This window comes from Indicator indicator, chromosome 15, assembly GCF_027791375.1.
Source record: "Indicator indicator isolate 239-I01 chromosome 15, UM_Iind_1.1, whole genome shotgun sequence".
Classification (NCBI taxonomy): Eukaryota; Metazoa; Chordata; class Aves; order Piciformes; family Indicatoridae; genus Indicator; species Indicator indicator.
The window spans coordinates 4,293,180-4,311,864 of NC_072024.1; the positions used below are offsets into that span (position 1 = coordinate 4,293,180).

Below are 18,685 nucleotides of genomic sequence, written 5' to 3' on the forward strand. Positions count from 1 at the left end.
AGGACAACTTTACATGTATACATAACTTGGGACTGTTCCTTTCAGAGAATTGGTGGCTAAATGGAAGCAAATCCTGCTCAGCCTCCTGAGCTTGGTAGCTGAGGTTGACAGGGCAGGTGGCAGAATAAATAACAGAAGAGATACATAAACTTTAAACAGGGCTCCAACATTCACTGCTTTAAACAGTGACACAAAGAAAGCCTCCCTATTTGCACAGCATATCCTCAGGCAAAGAGCCAGAGGCCACCATCTGAAAGAAAAATGGTAACCATCATGGCTGTGCTTTCTGACTTCTGTCAACGCAGTGATAATTATGGACATGGACATGTTGAAGGTGATTGAACACATTGTCCACTGGCACAGAAACTGGGCACTTCTTCATTTCATTTCCAATTGCTGAAGCACCTTTAGGCTTTACACTGAGATACCATGTAAGCTGTGTTCAGCAGTGCTCCATGGCTCAAACACTGCCATCGTACTCCTGGGGAATGCTCAAGGAACAAGTGTTCCACTTCACAGAAAGAGTAATTGTATGATCACATCAATTAAAACCATATTTGGTTTATGCATTTTTATGGATCAAGTACATTTACACTGAGTAAATTAGCTCCTTCAACATCATTTTAAAGAAAGTGATCATTCACATGTTGCAAGATCACAGCTGATAAGAAAATGTTTTTATGTCTGGCAGAGTTGCTTTCAGAATACAACAGAAGCTCTTGCACCAGACCCCAAGGAGGCTGTGCAACTCCATCAATTCTAGACAAAAAAGGAAGATCAAGGTTATCGATAGCACACTATGAGAATTCTAGGCCATGGTTATGCAGCATGGACTGGAAGGGTAGAGTGAGGTGATGGTGGGACTTCTGCCTACACAACATCTCAGGTTAGTTTTCTTCATCTGGGAACACACTGCTGTACTTCTGGAAGCAGATGGCCCAAGATGACAAAGCCTGCTCTGCAGGTACCAGGTAGCTATAGAAGCAGCAGGTCCTCGGTTAATAAACTCACTTGGATCTGCCACTGCTGCTGGCATCTCAGATAGCAGTACTGAGTGTTTTTCCCATCTTTTCTTGGAACCAACTTCAATAACCCTCCTCAACACAGATTATCTTCAGAGCTATCCATAATTGCTCTTTCCCTGTCTTACATCATTGAGACATTTGTGGAAGTAAGGAGGGAATGGGAGAGTGGACTCAAAAATAACAAATGATGCAGAAATGGGAATGTCATGAATTAGAATGGTCTTAAAGATGGTGTCTTGGAGATCACTGCTGAGGTTTCAGTTGTGGTGTACTCTCATGTGACCTTGGGTAGATCACTAACCTGTTTTATGTTTTGTCTTCTCATCTGTACAATACCCCTTTTGTCTGTTCGCTTGGAACAGGCTCTCCAGAGCAGGCACTGCCCTTTGTTCTGTGTTTGTGTAGTTGGACATGCTTCTCAAATAACATTAGTATTGTTTAAAGGCCTGATCTAGACACCAACTTGTAGTGCTCTGATTTTAATGGAGGTATGATGTTAGCTATCGAGAGACTGTCAACTGGAAAGGCGTAGCAAGGGAAAGCTCCCTCCAGATATGTCAAATCACCCTCTGCATGCTGCTGTTGGAGAAAGGTGACTGAGCTACAGGGACCTTTGGCTCAATTCAGTAGGAGAATTGATCTCTTATGTTACTCCATTTTAGCTTAAATCCCTGTATCATTACACCCTCAACCAGACAGATTAATCATACACTATTACTGTCACTGTGTATTATTTTTAACCTAAATATAGAAACACACAGCTTTTCAAGTTCTCATTCATTTAAAAAAAAATGCTGTAATTTGCTGTACTAGCCAAATACATCAACACAGGGTTTGCCTCCTGGCAAGAGCACATTTGGGAAGGGCAAGAGCATTTCCATGTAGTGTCTCAGCAGAAGCAGCCCAAGGTGCCATATATGGGCAAATCCAAAAAATGAAAATGGGTGACTGCACTGGCTGAATTCTGCTCATTAGTAATTCATGATTATTTATGGCTGCCATTTGTACCTCACTCAAATAGAATTGATAGGCTCCCTTTGGGTCATGCTACTGAAATGGCAAAAAGAGTCATTAAAAAGGGAGGGCCTGCAAACTTCTGTGTTTTATATGGACACCAGGGCTACTAAGCCATAAACAGAGAGACAAAAGATCACTTCTTTAATGCTGACAAAATGTGAAGTATTTCTGCCCCGGTAGAAAGACACTTAACATGACAAATGCACGTTTAAGGAAAAAGGGCTCCAAGTAAACTTTGCTTAGAGGAAGTACAACAGTTTCAGAAGCCCTAGCCGTAGTCTAAATCTGTTTTCATCGAAGCAAATGATAAAATTCCCTGTGGTTTTATTTTGAGTCATGATATACAGAAGTGGAGCCTGAGAACCCAGCCCAAAGCAGTTTTAGTATGCTGGGTACAGTACTAGCACTGCCTCATTAATACGTAAACGTGCTAATTACCAGCAGAAGAAAAAGTCGTTTTATTTCAAGAGTCTTTCTCTCAAGATTTTCCATTTGGAAGTTAAAAATTTACAGAACAAATGTATTCTGTACTCTTAAGTAAAGAATTTTTTTCTTTGGTCTTAACCATTTTGTCATGGATTGCTCCCAAGGCAGAAGGGAAATGCACACACATGGAAACAGTCTATTACTAAACAATATAATTCTGGGTTTTTGAAAAAGAGAGAGGCTGGCCATATGAGGGAAATAAAAGAGGGATTAGGTGGAGCTGCAAGAAGAATTAACCTATATTTTGAACCGTCTTTCTCCAATTCCTGAGGAAAAGGGGGTTTAGAAAACAGGGGTTTGCTGCTCTGGTTTCTATTTTAAAAATCTATAAAAAGTTCTGCTGCTTTTTCTTAATATGCAGACTTCTTAAGAACTTGCTAAAGAAGTGAATCAGACCATAAAGAGAATTTTAAATGGAGCACAGACGGCTGTAGTCTAACAGAACTAGCATTTTTATGGTGCACTTCCCAAGGATTTGCATGAATTTCTACAAAGAAAAGCTGCTTACTCATTCTTAAGCAAAAAAGTTTTTTCTCTGTGACATTTGTGAAGCACAGAAGAACCAACAAGCCGTACAATGCATACAAATGTTTGCCATTCATGACATCAAACCCATATAAATCAGTCAGACACGATGGATGGAAAAATAATTTTCTTTTACTGAACCTTTCTAATTTCTGTTGTGTGCTACCAACATCCAGCAAACAATGTTACACACTATATAAGCAAAAATAAAGTACTAACTAATTATAACTACACACAGCAAACTCCTATTCACAGGGATTTTGTGGCTCTCTCAACCTTTGAGTTAACTCCTTCTGCCAATGCCCAGAGTTACTTCAGCCGTACTACTAGTGGCGCATGCTTGGATGCAAAACTCACCTACATTCATTGCATGCCCAGCCTCATTCTCTTCACAAGCCTCTTTGTAGCACAGCCCTGTCTGGTCGCCTTTTTATCACCTCTCCAGAGCTGCAGGGCTCCCTGGAGCCCCTTTAAATAAGTGACATTTGTATAATAGCACAACTGTGTGCTTAATACCTGGTCGAAATGTTGCCATCATACCTCAGACAAAAATCAGAATGTGTTTTTTAGTAACAATTCTGTCATCCCAGTCATGGCTGCAAACTCCCAGTGACTTGCACAGAAGGTCCAGCTTTGTCCTTGTGTGTGAAGGCCAGAGGGCTCCCAGCCTGCAGACTGCACCAGCTTTGACCTCAGGAAGCTTTGGCCTGAAATAAGCATCGAAACAGGGACAGGAGCTGCTGGAGAATACCAAACCTCTCAGCAGAGTAATTGCTAAAGAAAAACACTTATGTGTGAGAAAATCCATCCTCATCAGAGGTATTTCACTGTGCCATATATTCAGAATTATTAGAGGAAGAAGAGGATTTCAGCAGGAGGGATGCCAAATGCCTCATACAGCTCTGACAGGGAGAACCCATTGTATATCCAATGCCTTACACTTGCAGCATCATAAAATTATATGGAAGGCCATGTCCTAGGTAGGTAGTGCCAATTCTTTTCAAGCCTAGGAAAACATGAGAGGTTTCCCCTGTTTTTCTTTCATTTCTCCCTGTTGATTCCACCCATCACTGATTTGTTCTTTCTCCCTCCTAAGTGGCCATGTGCACTGGAGCAGCCTGTGCTCTATAATATATATCAATCCATATATATAATATGTATGCATCCAACATGACATGATGCATGTTCATAACATGTTGCATCTGACAAGCTAAGCAGCTACCAACTCAGGAGTAATTTGAAACAGATTGAGGAAAGCACTTGGGTCTTGCCAACACTACACCCAGCAAGATCCAACTGCACATTTTCACTCCTTTATCTCCAAGGGAGCACTCAAACTTTTCCAGCCTTTTTCACAGCTCTCAGAAGTTTGATCTTAGAGTATAGTCACATTTTATTTATTGCTTTCACATCTTCTAACTGTCCTGAGCTGCTCTTCAGCAGTTTCACCTGATCTTTAGGGTTCAGCAGTGAAGTTCATCTGCTCCTTCCATTTTCAGCCAGATACTACATATTGTCTTGCTTGGGGGCTTGGGATTGGGGTGGTTGGTTGGTTGGTTGGTTGTGTTTGGGGGTTTTGTTTTTGTTGTTGCTCTTGGGGTTTTTTTTTGTTTGGTTGGGGTTTTTTGGTGGTTTGGTTGGGGTTTTTAAATTTATCTATTGATTGATTCTTTTTTATTTTTGTCACCATTTTCTTCTTGGAAGTCAGAATTAATGAAATCCCCATGGCAGAAATGAGAGTTGAAGATATCGTTTCCATGTGTTTCTTTGGTAGGGCTGCCCATTTGGATTTGTGTCATGGCCTCCCCTGTTATGACATGTTGCATCATCACTCTTTGTCTCAATTACAGATATACATCACGTCTTATCTTAATTGACCATGACAGCATTTCCCTTTCCATTGCCAGAGTTTGGCCATGCCAGTGGAATGCTGATGGCACATTCGGCTTCACAATGCCTTGCTTTGCTTTTGGACTCAGTTTCAGATAGAGCCTGCAAAGGCAAAACTCCCAGTGACTAATATTAGTGAGTATCGAATCAAGCTCAAGTGACTGTTTTATTTTCATTCCAAGTATTAAAGAAAACTTCTAGGAGACACAGACCTCCTAGACAGTATTATGGCATGTTTACCTATAGATTTCTTGCTGCCTTTGCAATGTAGATTTTAGATAGCGGGCTCTCTGCAGCCTACTTCTGTGCAAGAGAATATACAGTCTATACTATAAATGACTATGCTATAAATTAAAATACTCTAAATACTATTCCATTTCATAATCATGACATAATTTATATGTTAAATTTTCAAGCATCCCTTCCATATTTACTGTATGGTCTGAATTAAAAGTATTTCTCTGCCTCCAGCAGTTGCTAAGCCTACTGTGTGGCTCCACCACAAATTTCACCAAGGTCCATTCAGCTCTGTTTAACTACATACACGTTGGCTTAACTGCAGCTTTCTCCACATTCAATGTATTTTCAATGCAAAGAAGGTCCAAAAGTAAAGCATTTCAACATTTCAGACAAGTTAATTTATCCATCTATTATGCCATGAAAGATCCCATTGTCTCTGTCACATGGCATGTAAGGTTCTGAAGAAATTATGCACATTTGTAGGTTTTGGCAGTCTGCTGAAGCATTCATATGCATGGATTATTTTTTCCTTCTTCTTCTGTGTTATTTCGGATGTGACTATTTATAAGGAAGAGTTTTGCTGAGCACAATTCAGCAGCATTAGGAATCAAGTCAATGATTATAGAATTGCTTTTTTTATTTTAACAAAGTAAAACTGTACAGATATATTTACTGGGATTTTAAGCATTGGGAATAATTATTTAAGCACTGGGAATAATTGCTTCAGCACTGGGAATAATTGCTTGTCAATTGTGGTAAATTTTTCAGAGAGAAACTAAACATCTTAATAACATCAATTTGGTAAGGCTTCAGAAGGACTCCAGATTAGCCACAAGCACTAATTCTACACAGACATGAAGATCATCCTAGTTTGTTTTTCTTCTGCATCATTTCTGTGTTACTTAAAAAAAAAAAAATCAATATCTGTTACTTTGTCTAGCCAGATAAAAAAAAAAAGGCAATTTAGCTCTGTTATACATAAGCAGACTTCAGAATTATTAGTTTTCATTATCCAAATACTTTAACTTTCCCATCCTCCACATGGATGATCCAAGGGCTGGAGCACCTTTGCCATGAGGATAGGCTGAAGAAGCTGGGGCTGCTCTGTGTGACAGTTTCTGCAGGTTTTAAGGAGCCCGGCACAGACAGTGCAATTTCCCTGCTTTTGCATCTTTGCCTACCTCTCCATCATTCCACATTCAGAATCTAAATGGTTAACATCCACAGCTCTGTGCAACCCATTAACTCTTACTTAGTGCAGTTCTGAACACATCTGATAGGTAAGGAGTCCACCACATTGGCTTAGACTGCTGGACAAAACAGAAACATGCAGAGCTAAAAGGATTCCACTCAGTTCAAGTTTAGGAATCCCTCTCATGCAAGAGATCCACAAACTGACCCTGAAAGAATTCATTGTGTGAACAGCTACTGCTTGCCTAGTATGATGTGGGTGCTGCCATATTTCATACAATTATTAACTTTTAAACACAAAATCTCCAATCATATTGTAGCAGTGGGTTAAGAAACCCATAATAGTAACAGTACAATGAGTTATGCTTTCATTTGACTGTCATCATTGCCTTCTTATGAAACCCAGGATATAAAATTGTATATACATCTAATATAGATTCCCCTCATAGAGTTATTTATTTGCCACGCTCATCAGAGTCCTACTATTCTGAAATGCCCAGGTGGAGGTGGTTGAATACAAATACTCTGTTCTGACTTGGAGCCAGCAATAGAAGGTGACAGGTTCCAGCAGGGCAGCCCTGATGCCATCAGTCAGAGCACTTGGAACATTCCTCCCCCCAGGTTTGCTCCAGCCCCTCTGCTGGGGCTATCCTTGCCACCAGTGAAGCAGAACAAGATGAGCACACGCTCCTCAACACTCTAATTCACTGTCCAGTATCTACAGTTAAGCCACTGATGAATGGGTGTTTGTGAAAGCCCCACTTTGTATCAGTTCTGCTGCTGGAGAGGGAACTCAGCAGCAGCAGCAGGCTGAGTCTGAATGCCAGAAAGTCACAAATGTTCTCTGCAGGTGGTCTCCTTTGTTGGATGAGAGGTTTTGGATTTTCTCCCTAATTCTAAAGTCTGATCTCACATCTTCCTGCCTGTCTGTGCAGCACTGCTCTTCTGCACTGTGTTATCAGCTCGTAGAACACAATCTGAATGCTACTTGGAATCAATTCCTGTGGTAACATTTGATGAAAAGTCCAGCTACTGCCTGTTCCCTGCATGATACCAACCTACCTTTGAAGTTCTGATTATTTAACAATTACATATACAAGCACAAAGAGGATGCCAGCCTATGGATTTGCAGAAACAAAGTGTCCTACGGAACCTAAAACTAAACTGCAAGCCTCTGCTGAACCGTCTGTAATCCAAGTTCATTATAATATCAGGAAGTAAACTGGAAATGGTTACATGATTTTTTAGCATAAAGATGTAGAAAGCAAGAAAGGTTTCCTGATCAAGAGTTCTTATGAGCACATTTCTGAAAAGCACAACACTTGGAGCAGTTTAGATCATTTTGATTGCTTGTTGTATTTTGTTGTACACCCTCCCCCCACCCCCAAAAATAAAAGCAGGATGCACACAGTAAACTGTGCAACATTTAATTTGCAGCAAATAATAAAACTCAGACTATAATCAGCATTTCCTTTTTCCAAGGCAAACGTTACACTGAACCTAATTTTACAGCTGTACTAATTGTTTTAATCTGCTCAACTGGGCAAGTTAATGATATTTAATTTGACCAGGCTATGCATTGCTGTGAGTAGTTGTGGTCAGAACAAGTGTTTGTGTAATATCAAGGCAATGCTAATACCTTCCACTCTCAGCTGGCTTAAAAAACCTGGTGTCATCACCTCTCTAAGACAAACCAAAGATGACAGTGTAAGAAGTGTGAATTACAAGGTAATTCAGCAAGAATTTACCCTTTTCAATCTGTTCTGCACCCCAGTTAACTCTCTTTATTGTCTTTTTGCTGTGGGTAACATGTTAAGTACGGACTAAATTCAGTTACTGAGCTGAGTAATGTTACTGCTGCAGTTGCTACACTTACTTTAATGGCATTAAACACAGTGTGAACTAAGGGTGATCTGATACAGTAAAGAGCAGAATCTGGACATGTGTTTTAGAGTTTTCAATCATATCCAAGCACTTAATGTGGCAGAATCACCACATCAGTGTACGTTTCAGAAAGGATTGGATGACGAATTAGCAGCCACCTCTAGTACCTGAGGCCAGACACTACTGCATCTATGTCCAGTCAGGGCAATTCATTATTTTTATGTATTCTTAAAAAATATGCTACTTTTCCATGCAGAAGCCAGCAGTTCCCTGTGTGCAGCGCTGATTCCAGTGATAGGGTGTACCAAGTGAAAAGCTGTCAGACCGGGGAGAGAACAGTGTAAGGCTTCATTCATACAGAAAATACATAAACAAAGTGTGCTCCCTGTTGAGAAGGGCTGCCACGAGCAGGGCCCTCACTGTCAGTGCTAGTGGCAGCTCCAAATCTCAAATTGCAGTTTATCTCAGCATGTCAGCCAACACTTACCCCAGTCCAGAGAACATGGTAACAATTATATGATAGCCTGATGCTTTAGGATTGTCATTTCACTGTAGAGCTTTCACAAACAGATTGCTCTGGGCAGCTTCTCTTTAATTGTTTCTTTTCATCTGTGTTAAACTGCCAACAGTTTGCAGGTTAAAAGAAGATAAAAATGTACTGGAGTTACGAGTGGTTCCCACTAGTTCTGTAACAGGGGTTTTTTTTGCACATGGGCCCGTAGAGCTTTTGGGTTTGCAGATGTCTCAACAAACAGGCCCAAAAGAAAACTCCATGTTAGGCTGGAAACAGCAGGACATTGAATATTTCACCACAGTTGCCTTTTTTCAGTTCGTTCCAAACTGTGCATTGTGTTTAGCTCCCTTAAAATCACAATCTGTACAGCCAGAGACACACAGAAACATTAACAATTCTCATGAACCAAACCTCGAAATGAAAATTATCGTTTTGCAGCTCTATAAAAATTCTGACAAATATGACCTCATCTCTTTCACAGCCCCTGGGCAGACTTCAGACACTCATGAAAGAATTCATTAGAAGACATGTGAGGAAGGAAGCTAAGCATGAGTGAAATGCAAAGCCACAGTGGGCTAGAAGTGCTCAAGAGCTCTGTGGATCAGGAAGGACACCTCTGCTCACCAACAATCTGAAACTGTGCATAGAATTGAATGCCTCATTTTGATTTAGCTGCTGTGAACAGAAGCTTTATGAATCCTTTGAGACAGGAGAATCTGTGCTCTCTCTTCAGCCCTCCACCTCCATGGCCTGCTCTGTTTGGGTATTGCTAGTTCTTGATGGAGTGTCTCAGTCATGTTTAGGGAAGGTGTTCTGTTATGTGTGAGAACTCAGCCAGAAGATAACAGTGGTGAGATCTGGGGATGGGAAATGGCCAAGTTACACTGACAAGAAGTTATTTCTCAAAAAAGCCCATGATTATTCTTTCTGTATCATTTCTATTTGCTATCCCAGTGTGTTGTCCATGCCCATCCCTCAAATGCAGCTTTTTATTGCAGTGACTGAGTACCACCATCATGTTTCATCTGAAAAATCGTTTATCAAACATGAAAACATGGTGTTTTAATCCCAGATCTTGTCTCAGTTGTTCCATTCAGCAAAAAGGTTAAAAGATTGAAAATACAAACAAACAAAAACTCAAAATATTCTGGGAGAATCAATAACTTGTTCTGTTTGAACAAGGTCTGAGGGATTTCTAATCTGCAAGAAACAAATGGGATGCTTGTTTGTACTTTAGTTCAAAGAGCAAACCAGTAAAATCCATCAAAATAAAAAGCAGAGCGACTGTGGTGAAAGGGGAAAAGGAGAGCTACATAACATTACAGAAATAGTTCCTTGTACTTGCTCTAGATCCTTCTAGATGGAAGCTGAGGCTTCTAAATTACCAGCTGAAACCAAAGATATCCTCCACTTTCTGACCATTTCTCTCACTGCTTTTCTTGCCTTCTTCCCACAGGTCAATGGGAAGGATTTATCTAAAGCAACGCACGAGCAGGCAGTGGAAGCATTCAAAACAGCCAAGGAGCCTATCGTGGTGCAGGTCCTGAGAAGAACTCCACGCACCAAAGCCTTCACCTCTCCTCACGACTGTCAGCTGGTTGATGTGGGCACTCAGACAGATATCACTTTTGAACACATCATGGCTCTGAGCAAGATGGGCTCACCTACTCCACCTGTCTCTGTGCTAGACCCATACCTCCTGCCTGAAGAGTAAGTAACAGTTTGTGGAGCCCTTGAAAATCCTCACATGCCTTGCTGGCATGTTAGGAGTAGTTCGCAAACTCACCTTTACTTGCTGGTGAACATTTACTTCCGGACATAGCCAAGATTCATACACCACTGAGCTATAACTCAAAATATTTTCATTTTTCCTCTGCATTAGCAAGCCATTACTCAAATGAGTAATGCCACTGAGTCACAACGTGGCCTCATAAAGCTCATTTTTTGCTGGCATTTGATGGATAAAGTTATTGCTTCTTGTAATTCCTCTCACTGCCTCTTTGGGTTGCTTATGTTTTAACTTTATTTTTTATGGCTGCCATAAATCGTGTAATGCTAAGAGCTGCTACATTCTGTTCCAGTGTATTAATTACTTTATTATAACCCTGCAGCGATGTTACTCCAATAAATTATTTTCTAGGACTAAAATTACTTACCAGTGCTGTCAAGGATGTTTTAGAATCAAATTTTAATTATTGTTAATGGTAGTTTGATGCTTTTGTACTTACAAATACAAATGACAATTATCTCCTGGCACACACACACCACACCCTCGCCCGCTGTTCAAGAGGAAAACAGCTCCCCAAGGAACCCATGCAAATTGCCTGTCATCTTGCCATGCATCTCCACAAGGGAGAAGGTAATAGAAAGGATTCTGAGCATCTCAGTTGCTGCATGTGACAGACCCTGATCTGGTCAATCCACAGCAGTACCTGGGTTTGACATGCCCCCAAGCAGAGCGAGAGGCAGTGCTGGTGTGCACATGTCCTGGATATTCAGTAGAGCTTGGGAAGGGAACTCACAGCCTGAGCTTGTGAACACCAGCGTGCACACAAGTCCACCAAAACAAGGCTTTCCAGACATCCCTGTCAGCATTCCTAGGAAATGGGTTTGACTACAAACAGGCACTGATCCTCTACTGCTCCTAAGTGGCTTTCACAGCATGTTAATGTTCACACATCCAGCCAGGAACTGGGCTTCTGTGTGCAGTGTCTGTTCCTGTCATGACTCTCAGTGCTGATTACTTGCGGGATGGTTCCATCAGATATGGCCACCTATTCCCAGCCCATTGAAATTCAAGCACAGCTGCATAGTTCAGTGGAGATGTTTGACAAAGGCTATAGCTTTGAGCTTGTTTGCAGTGAACAAGCAGCAGGGTTTAGAGCACTGTAGAGAGGGCACACTTATTCCTAGAGCACCTACACTTCTTACCCCCAAACCCATTTACAACAGGGGCTTTCAATACCTGCAACTTCTCAACTGCTAAACTAAATCCGTTAGGAAAATGGCAAAGATTAATTCTTAATGAATCATTTAGGTTGCAACATGCATGCATAATACCAGCTCAGTCCTATCAAGGAGCCTCATATTGCCCCTTCATCATTAGACATAGATTCCATGCCATCATCATCAGTGGCCTTACTTTGAGCTGTATATGTTGGGTGTTCAGCACCTGCCTCAAGCCCAGTCAGTCAGCTGTCACCCAGTATGTGCAACAAACTGAGTCATTTCATCCTAATGCTTCCTGTAACTTCTCCAAATCCCTGTGTATAACTTGGGTATCTTAGACCATTATAGAATCATAGAATGTTAGGGGTTGGAAGGAACCTCAAAAGATCACTGAATCAAATCCTCCTGTCAGAGCAGGATCACCTAGAGCAAGTCACACAGGAACACATTAGGTAGGAATGTATCCAGAGGAGACTCCACAAGCTCTCTGGCCAGCCTGTTCCAGGGCTCTGCCACCCTCACAGTGAAAAAGTTTTCCTTATGTTCACATGCAACCTCCTATGCTCCAGCTTGCACCCATTGCTCCTTCTCCTATCACTGGACATCATTGAGAAGAGCCTGGCTTTGTCCTCCCCACACTCACCTTTCACATCTTTATGAGGTCACCCCTCAGTCTCTTCCAAGCTCAAGAGCCCCAGCTCCCTCAGCCTTTCCTCAAAAGGAAGATGTTCTACTCCTTTCAGCGTCATTGTGGCTGTGTGCTGGACTCTTTCAAGCAGTTCCCTGAGGTTCTTTTTGAACTGAGAGGCCCAGAACTGGACACAATATTCCAGATGCAGCCTCATCAGGGCAGAGTAGAGGGGAGAAGAGAACCTCACTCAACCTACTCACCACACCCCTTCTAATGCACCCCAGGATGCCATTGGCCTCATTGGCACATTGCTGGCTCATGGGAATCCTTCTGTCCACCAGGACCCCCAGGTCCTTTTCCCCTACCCTGATCTCCAACAGATCAGTCCCCAATTTATACTGGTCCATGGGGTTGTTCTTTCCCAGATGCAAGACTTTACACTTGTTGGATTTCATTAGCAGATATCTTACAAAGAAACACCTACCAAGCTAGCAGAATTAAAAGTAGTTTAACTGCAGGAGAAAAGTTCCAGCACAGAAAGCATTGCACTGCTTACACCTTCCAACATAGAGCTAGGGACACAGAGAGCTCAGGCTGTAAGTGCAGCATGTCAGTAGTGAATAACAATAGCAAGAGTTGTGCATCTTTAAATGGCATTTAATGATTGCGTACAGCTTAGTGCGTTCTATCAATCAACAGAATGTTGTTGACCCAAGTAGTTGGGTGGCAAATTATTTTGGTGATACTTGGCAATTTGATTAAAATTCTGTGTCTTTAAGGCAAAGTAAAAATGGCAGGCAGCTAGGCAAGAATGATTGTGCTTTCAAGTCAATAAATAACACGAGCTCACAAATAGATAATGTAGTATTCCCTCTCATCTTGAACCCTGGCAAACACCTGCTCACTTGGCTGTCACCTGGCAGCCCTTACCTTCTTTACTGCTGTTCTCTCTGCATTTTCCCCCCAAGTCATTAATAAAATCATTAATAAATACCAAGACTCTTTGCAAGTCTTTCATTCATTGTCAGATGCCAAATGTTTTAGACCATCCCTACAATACATGTTATTTTTAATACATTTATTGGTGTAAATGGTGTAGTGTGTTTAATTAAACACATGCAACTTCTGAGTGTGGTTGTTAGCCTGTCGTGTTCACCATGACTTGCTGTAAGCTTGGAATGGATTAAGTTGCTGACTTGAGTACTGAGTGCTGTCCTAAAACATACCTTTTTTTTCCAGCCATCCATCAGTGCATGAATATTATGACTCAAATGACTACATGGGAGGAATTCATCAAGAAATGGACCGAGATGAGTTGGAATTAGAGGTACTCAGTCTTTAGTAACCATTTCATGTACTGGTGGTTTAACATGTGCATGTCATGGTCTTTCTACTGTGTATAAATGGAAGAGACATTTCAAAGCAGATACTTTCTAATAACACTGCTCATTAGTTAGTTTGCAGGTTGTAAACCCTACTGATGCCTTTAGCAGTGTATTTAACTGTGTGCTGTGGACTGATGAGCCAGATCTTCTGCTAACAAATTAACATAAATAATGAAGCCATTGATTCTGTTAATTAAGTTCTGTATATCTGTATAACTGTGCTGATTGAGGCTTTCTGAAAAGCTGAAAGATTTTGCAAGTTTACTGAGTGGCAAGACTTGTTCCACAGTCACAGTAAAAATGTGTGAATTTCCCTTAAGTATTCCCCAACTGAGAAACAGATGTTCTTGATCACAGGATTTAGAATATTTTAACTTTACAAGACAGGACCAGAATATGTTTGCCACTACACTAAGCCATTCCTCCCTTTTCTTTACCGAAAAGTTACATGTGTATACATACAACGTTATAAGTAAGAGAAGCTGAACCAGTTGGGAAGGTATGCAAGTCCATTTTTCTGCCAAATCTTTACAAATGACTTGTGGGTTTAGTATCTGTATATCCCATCAAATGTTCATCTTCAGTTTTCCCATTCTCTATTTTGATAGCCTGCTCCCAACCATTCAGAGTCCAGCATCCAAATCATGGCCTTAGCTCTACAATATTTAAGCAGTAGTGACCCAGTGAAGTGTCTTTAATCATTTGTAACAAATGGCAGTAAAGCATCTCAATACTTCTAAATACTGTCAGACCAGCTAATCCATTCCAGATTAGCACTGAGTAGCTCACTTTTAGCTTCCTTGACTTCTGATTTCTTAGATCCTGGTCCTGCTTATTTGTCAAAGCAAGCAATGCTGACCTGTCTGGAGCTCTACTTGAATCAGCAGTAGATTTATCAACAGCTTCAATGGGAGCAGAGTTCAGTCGTTCTATGAGCACAAAGTTCTTCCCTTCTATAAAAGTGTTTGCAGGATCAAGGACTGAAACCCCATAAAAAGTTTGCAAGCTCTTCTCAAATTCTGCGGATCTGGCAGCAATTCATCTCTGTATACACATACAAATCAAAGGCAGGATAAAATCAAAGTGCCAGTAAAACAAATGCTGCTTAGCAGACTTCAAGGCCTTACTTTTCAAACAAGTACCTATTTTTTTTAACTTCTTAAATAAAACCAAACACAAGATAGATTTCAGACTTAAGGGGAAATGTAGAACAAATTAGTATTTTTCTGCCAATGTCTTTTCAAAAATCTAGCATTTAGGAAATCTGATTTTGTGGGTAAATTATTTTGCTTCCATTAGAAGGTCAGCCAGTTGAGCTGAAAACAGTTCAAACACATGCACTTCAGTAGGCCAGCATTAATATGCCTTAAACTACAACATTAATAATTTTGACATTGATATAGTACTTGATGGCAAAAGGTGATCAGCTCCGTAACGCAGGGAGATGAACATTAGAAAAGTCTCTGTAGCCTAATAGTATTTCTTAAAACCCACTAAAGATTCTTGTTCAAATTGTAGAGACTGTGATCAATGGTAAGGTCAAAGTGCTAACAGGGACTCAACTGGCTAGTTGCTTTTTTGTTTGCCTTTTGATAGATATGCTTTAAAAGACCACAAAGGCACTGTTTCATTGACTGCAGCAGGAATGTCTAAAGTAAGAAAGCCATCAAGTCAGCCTTCTGGCTTTCTATGTCCATAAAATGTGCTTTGAATTTAAATCAGGAGCTCCTCATCTAAACTTTTATGGTCTATAACTGACTGGTTAGTGATTTGTAACAAGTAAACAAGACTAAAATGGTGAAATAGTCAAGTTCACAACAAGCTTCTAATGTAAATATCCACAGGAAGAAAGCCCAGACACCAAAATTGTGTTCTCATTTTTATCTCGCAATGTTTCTCTTAAAATTGATGACTCAGAAGTAACTGCCACATCCTCCCTGCTACAAAAAATAAACAAACACCATGTCTTTTCTCTTGAAGTTTACATGCCACAAGGAAAGAGGAGCTAAATCCTGAAGTTCTTTTATTATAAATTAAAAGTACATTCATTCTTCACAGAGGCCCAGCCAGAAGTCATTGCAGGCTCCTAAAGGGAGAATAATGTCACTCCAGGATTCTCCAGCAGCGTTGTGCATTAATGTTTATTCAAACAAGTCTGTCCAGCTGTCAGACACACCGCCCAAGCGAGGGCTGTCTCAGTGTGTTCATTTTCTCACATTACAAAGGAGAACATTCTACATCAAACAGGGTGCTTGTTCTCTCCCATTTGACTTTCTGTCTTCACCCTTTCCTATATGCAACTTGTGTGTAGGTCTTGTTTTCTTTCTGAACTCAGCTGAATGGCCAGTTGAGACCAAGTACAGCTGGGAGATGAAAATCTACATGAAATGTGTGCTAACTGCTAACTCTTCTGATACTCAGTCTTGGACTGCAGTTCAATCCTTCACATCAAAAGGCTGAAGAAGGAAAATAGATTCATTCAGATAGCTTTTTGCCCTCCCAGCACAGAGTTCACAGCATTCCTGGCATGAACCCACAGCATCTGATCAGCAAAAAATGAATGCACCAAGCACCAAAATCTGTGCTTCAAAACCTGAAATTGATGCTTCACTGCTTTTAGGAAACCATAAATAAAAGCTGAATAACAGGGCTTAAAGCCCTCCCCTTCACTGCTACTTTGGTTGAAAGTTTTCTTTTCTTTCTCCAATGACCTATCTGCAAGAAGGGGATGAGTCAGGATACAACTATCTGACCATGGGAATCAGTGGGCTCCATCGCAGGCTCTGTGCAATTTTTATTCCATCCTGGTTGTAAAGCATCTGAAAGCATCTTTTATGTGAATATATTTCTTCCCAATGAGAACTCTTGCTCTGCAGGGAGTTGCACTGATCAGGAGATTCTCAAGGCATTACTATGTCTGTGAATACAAAGGACCTCAGCCCAGCAATCCTGCTCAGGCAGTGACTGAATATGTTAAGGCTCCAAAAGCAGTCCCTTCTTGCAGTTTCACAGCTGTACTTTCTAAGACAGATATTTGTATTATCTTTGTCTGGAAAAAAATCCAGAAGTGATAAAACATTTCAACTTGCTGACAGCTAATACTGAAGGCTTGTCCTCCTTTAGATCTCTGGATGACTTCAACCTGGCTGTAACACCTCTTACTCCATGAGAAAGGTCTGAAATGTGAATCTTCAGTCATCTACTTGACAGAGAGCCTGGGCATCCTGCACGTTACCTTACTGAGGCATCCAAAACCTCTTTTCCTCAGGGCGAGAAGCTCCTTCCCCAGCACCACTGAATCATGGAATCATTTAGACTGGGAAAGACCTTTAAGGTCATTGAGTCTAACTATTAAGCTAACACTACCAAGTCCACTGCTAAACCATGTCCCTTAGCAGCACATCTACACATCTTCTAAATAGCTCCAGGGATGATGATTCAACCATGTCCCTGGGCAGTCTGTTCCAGGGCTTGACAACCCTTTCAGTTAGGATATTTTTCCTTAACTTAAGCTAGTTCAGTCTCTTTGGTCCCTTAGAGATTTACCATAACAGAGAAACCTCCAGGTAGATTTTTTTTTTACTTCTTTTCTAGGGCAAAGAATTTTGGAAAGAAACCCTGTTTTCTTCTCTGAGAAGTGACAGGGTGGGGCTTTTGCTTTTTGTCTATGTCAAAAGAGACATTTATGTGAAAATACAAATGTAAAGATCACATTCTTTAGCTTCAAGACAGCAAGAACAAGATTTTTCTTCCTAATGCTGTACAGAGGTCAGTTGCCAGAAGGCAGTGAGAAGGCCTCACACAGTATAAAAGGAAACAGTTGTTCATATTAATTTCCCTGACATTCTTTTCTGGGTGAAAACTATTAATAGAATAGCAAAAATACCTGCTGGCCAGGTATGTCAGAAGTCAGCAAAGAGTAAAAAACAGCTACTTTTAACAGAAAGAGACAGAAGAGCAGAGTACTTCTCATGCAAGCTTTGGATAATGCATTGTGAATGTTTGAACTGGTTTTTACCCATCGCTGTCCTCTCAGTTCAGATTGTAACTGCTCATTTCTGTCTTGTTAGAGAAAGGACTTGGACTTTTATAAATTTCCAGGGAGGCTATAATTTTAAATCAGCAGTGAAATAATTCAATAATCTCTTGCAAATGAAGGATCTTCTGAGCTTATAGAGGTTAATTTGCTATTATCACTTACTCATAATTCATTATTATGAGTGGTTGCAGTTATAATGTCACAGTGCAGGTTCATTTCTTCTTGTCTTGCTACAAATGCCATACAAATCTCAGCAACTAGCTCTTCGAGCCCTGCTTGGCTCTGTATTTGACATGGAGCCAGTAACCTTTCAGATTGTTCTCTTGTGCAGACTCTACTTTGAAATAGCATTCAAATACTTCTGAACATCTCTTAAAATGTCCCTTTTACTTGATCTAAAGAAGCAGATTCTAATTATCTCTGGGTGTAAAAGTCAGATCACGTATGAAATTTTGACATTTCTCTTATTAATGCAGCCCTGACATTACCACACTTTGCTAACTGATTCCTGCAGATGTAGACCAGGTGTTGAGTAACTTCAGTGTCTCCCTTCTGCAATATAGGTGGTTTATGAGGAAAGGCTGAGGGAGCTGGGTCTGCTTAGATGTGAAGCATGAGCGCTGGGAGGACAGAGCCAGGCTCTCCTCAGTGATGTCCAATGATAGGACAAGGGGCAGTGTGTGCAAGCTGGAGGTTCCAGAGAAGCTGTGGAGTCTCCTTCTCTGGAGACATTCCAGACCCATCTGGATGTGTTCCTGTGTGACCTGCTCTAGGTGGTCCTGCTCTGGCAGGGAGGTTGCACTGGATGATCTTTTGAGGTCTGTTCCAACCCCTAACATTCTGTGATTCTGTGACTCTGGCTGAAAGATTTCCAAATATTTTACAGAGTTCAATTCAGTGGTATCTGAG

The 18,685-nt window shown here is 40.9% G+C and overlaps 1 protein-coding gene across 6 annotated transcripts in view; it reads left to right on the top strand.

Annotated features, from left to right (window-relative positions):
* The window catches only part of PDZRN3 (PDZ domain containing ring finger 3), a 147,682-nt gene that overhangs the window by 119,723 nt on the left and 9,274 nt on the right, over positions 1-18,685 (top strand). For 4 of the 6 annotated variants that reach the window (XM_054387191.1, XM_054387192.1, XM_054387194.1 and 1 more), the window contains 2 exons: positions 10,229-10,482; positions 13,592-13,679. In XM_054387191.1, coding sequence (XP_054243166.1) covers positions 10,229-10,482; positions 13,592-13,679 — 342 coding nt within the window. Of the gene's footprint in view, positions 1-10,228; positions 10,483-10,834; positions 10,847-13,591; positions 13,680-18,685 lie in introns of all 6 variants that reach the window. The other 2 variants (XM_054387193.1, XM_054387196.1) reach the window with 1 other exon arrangement.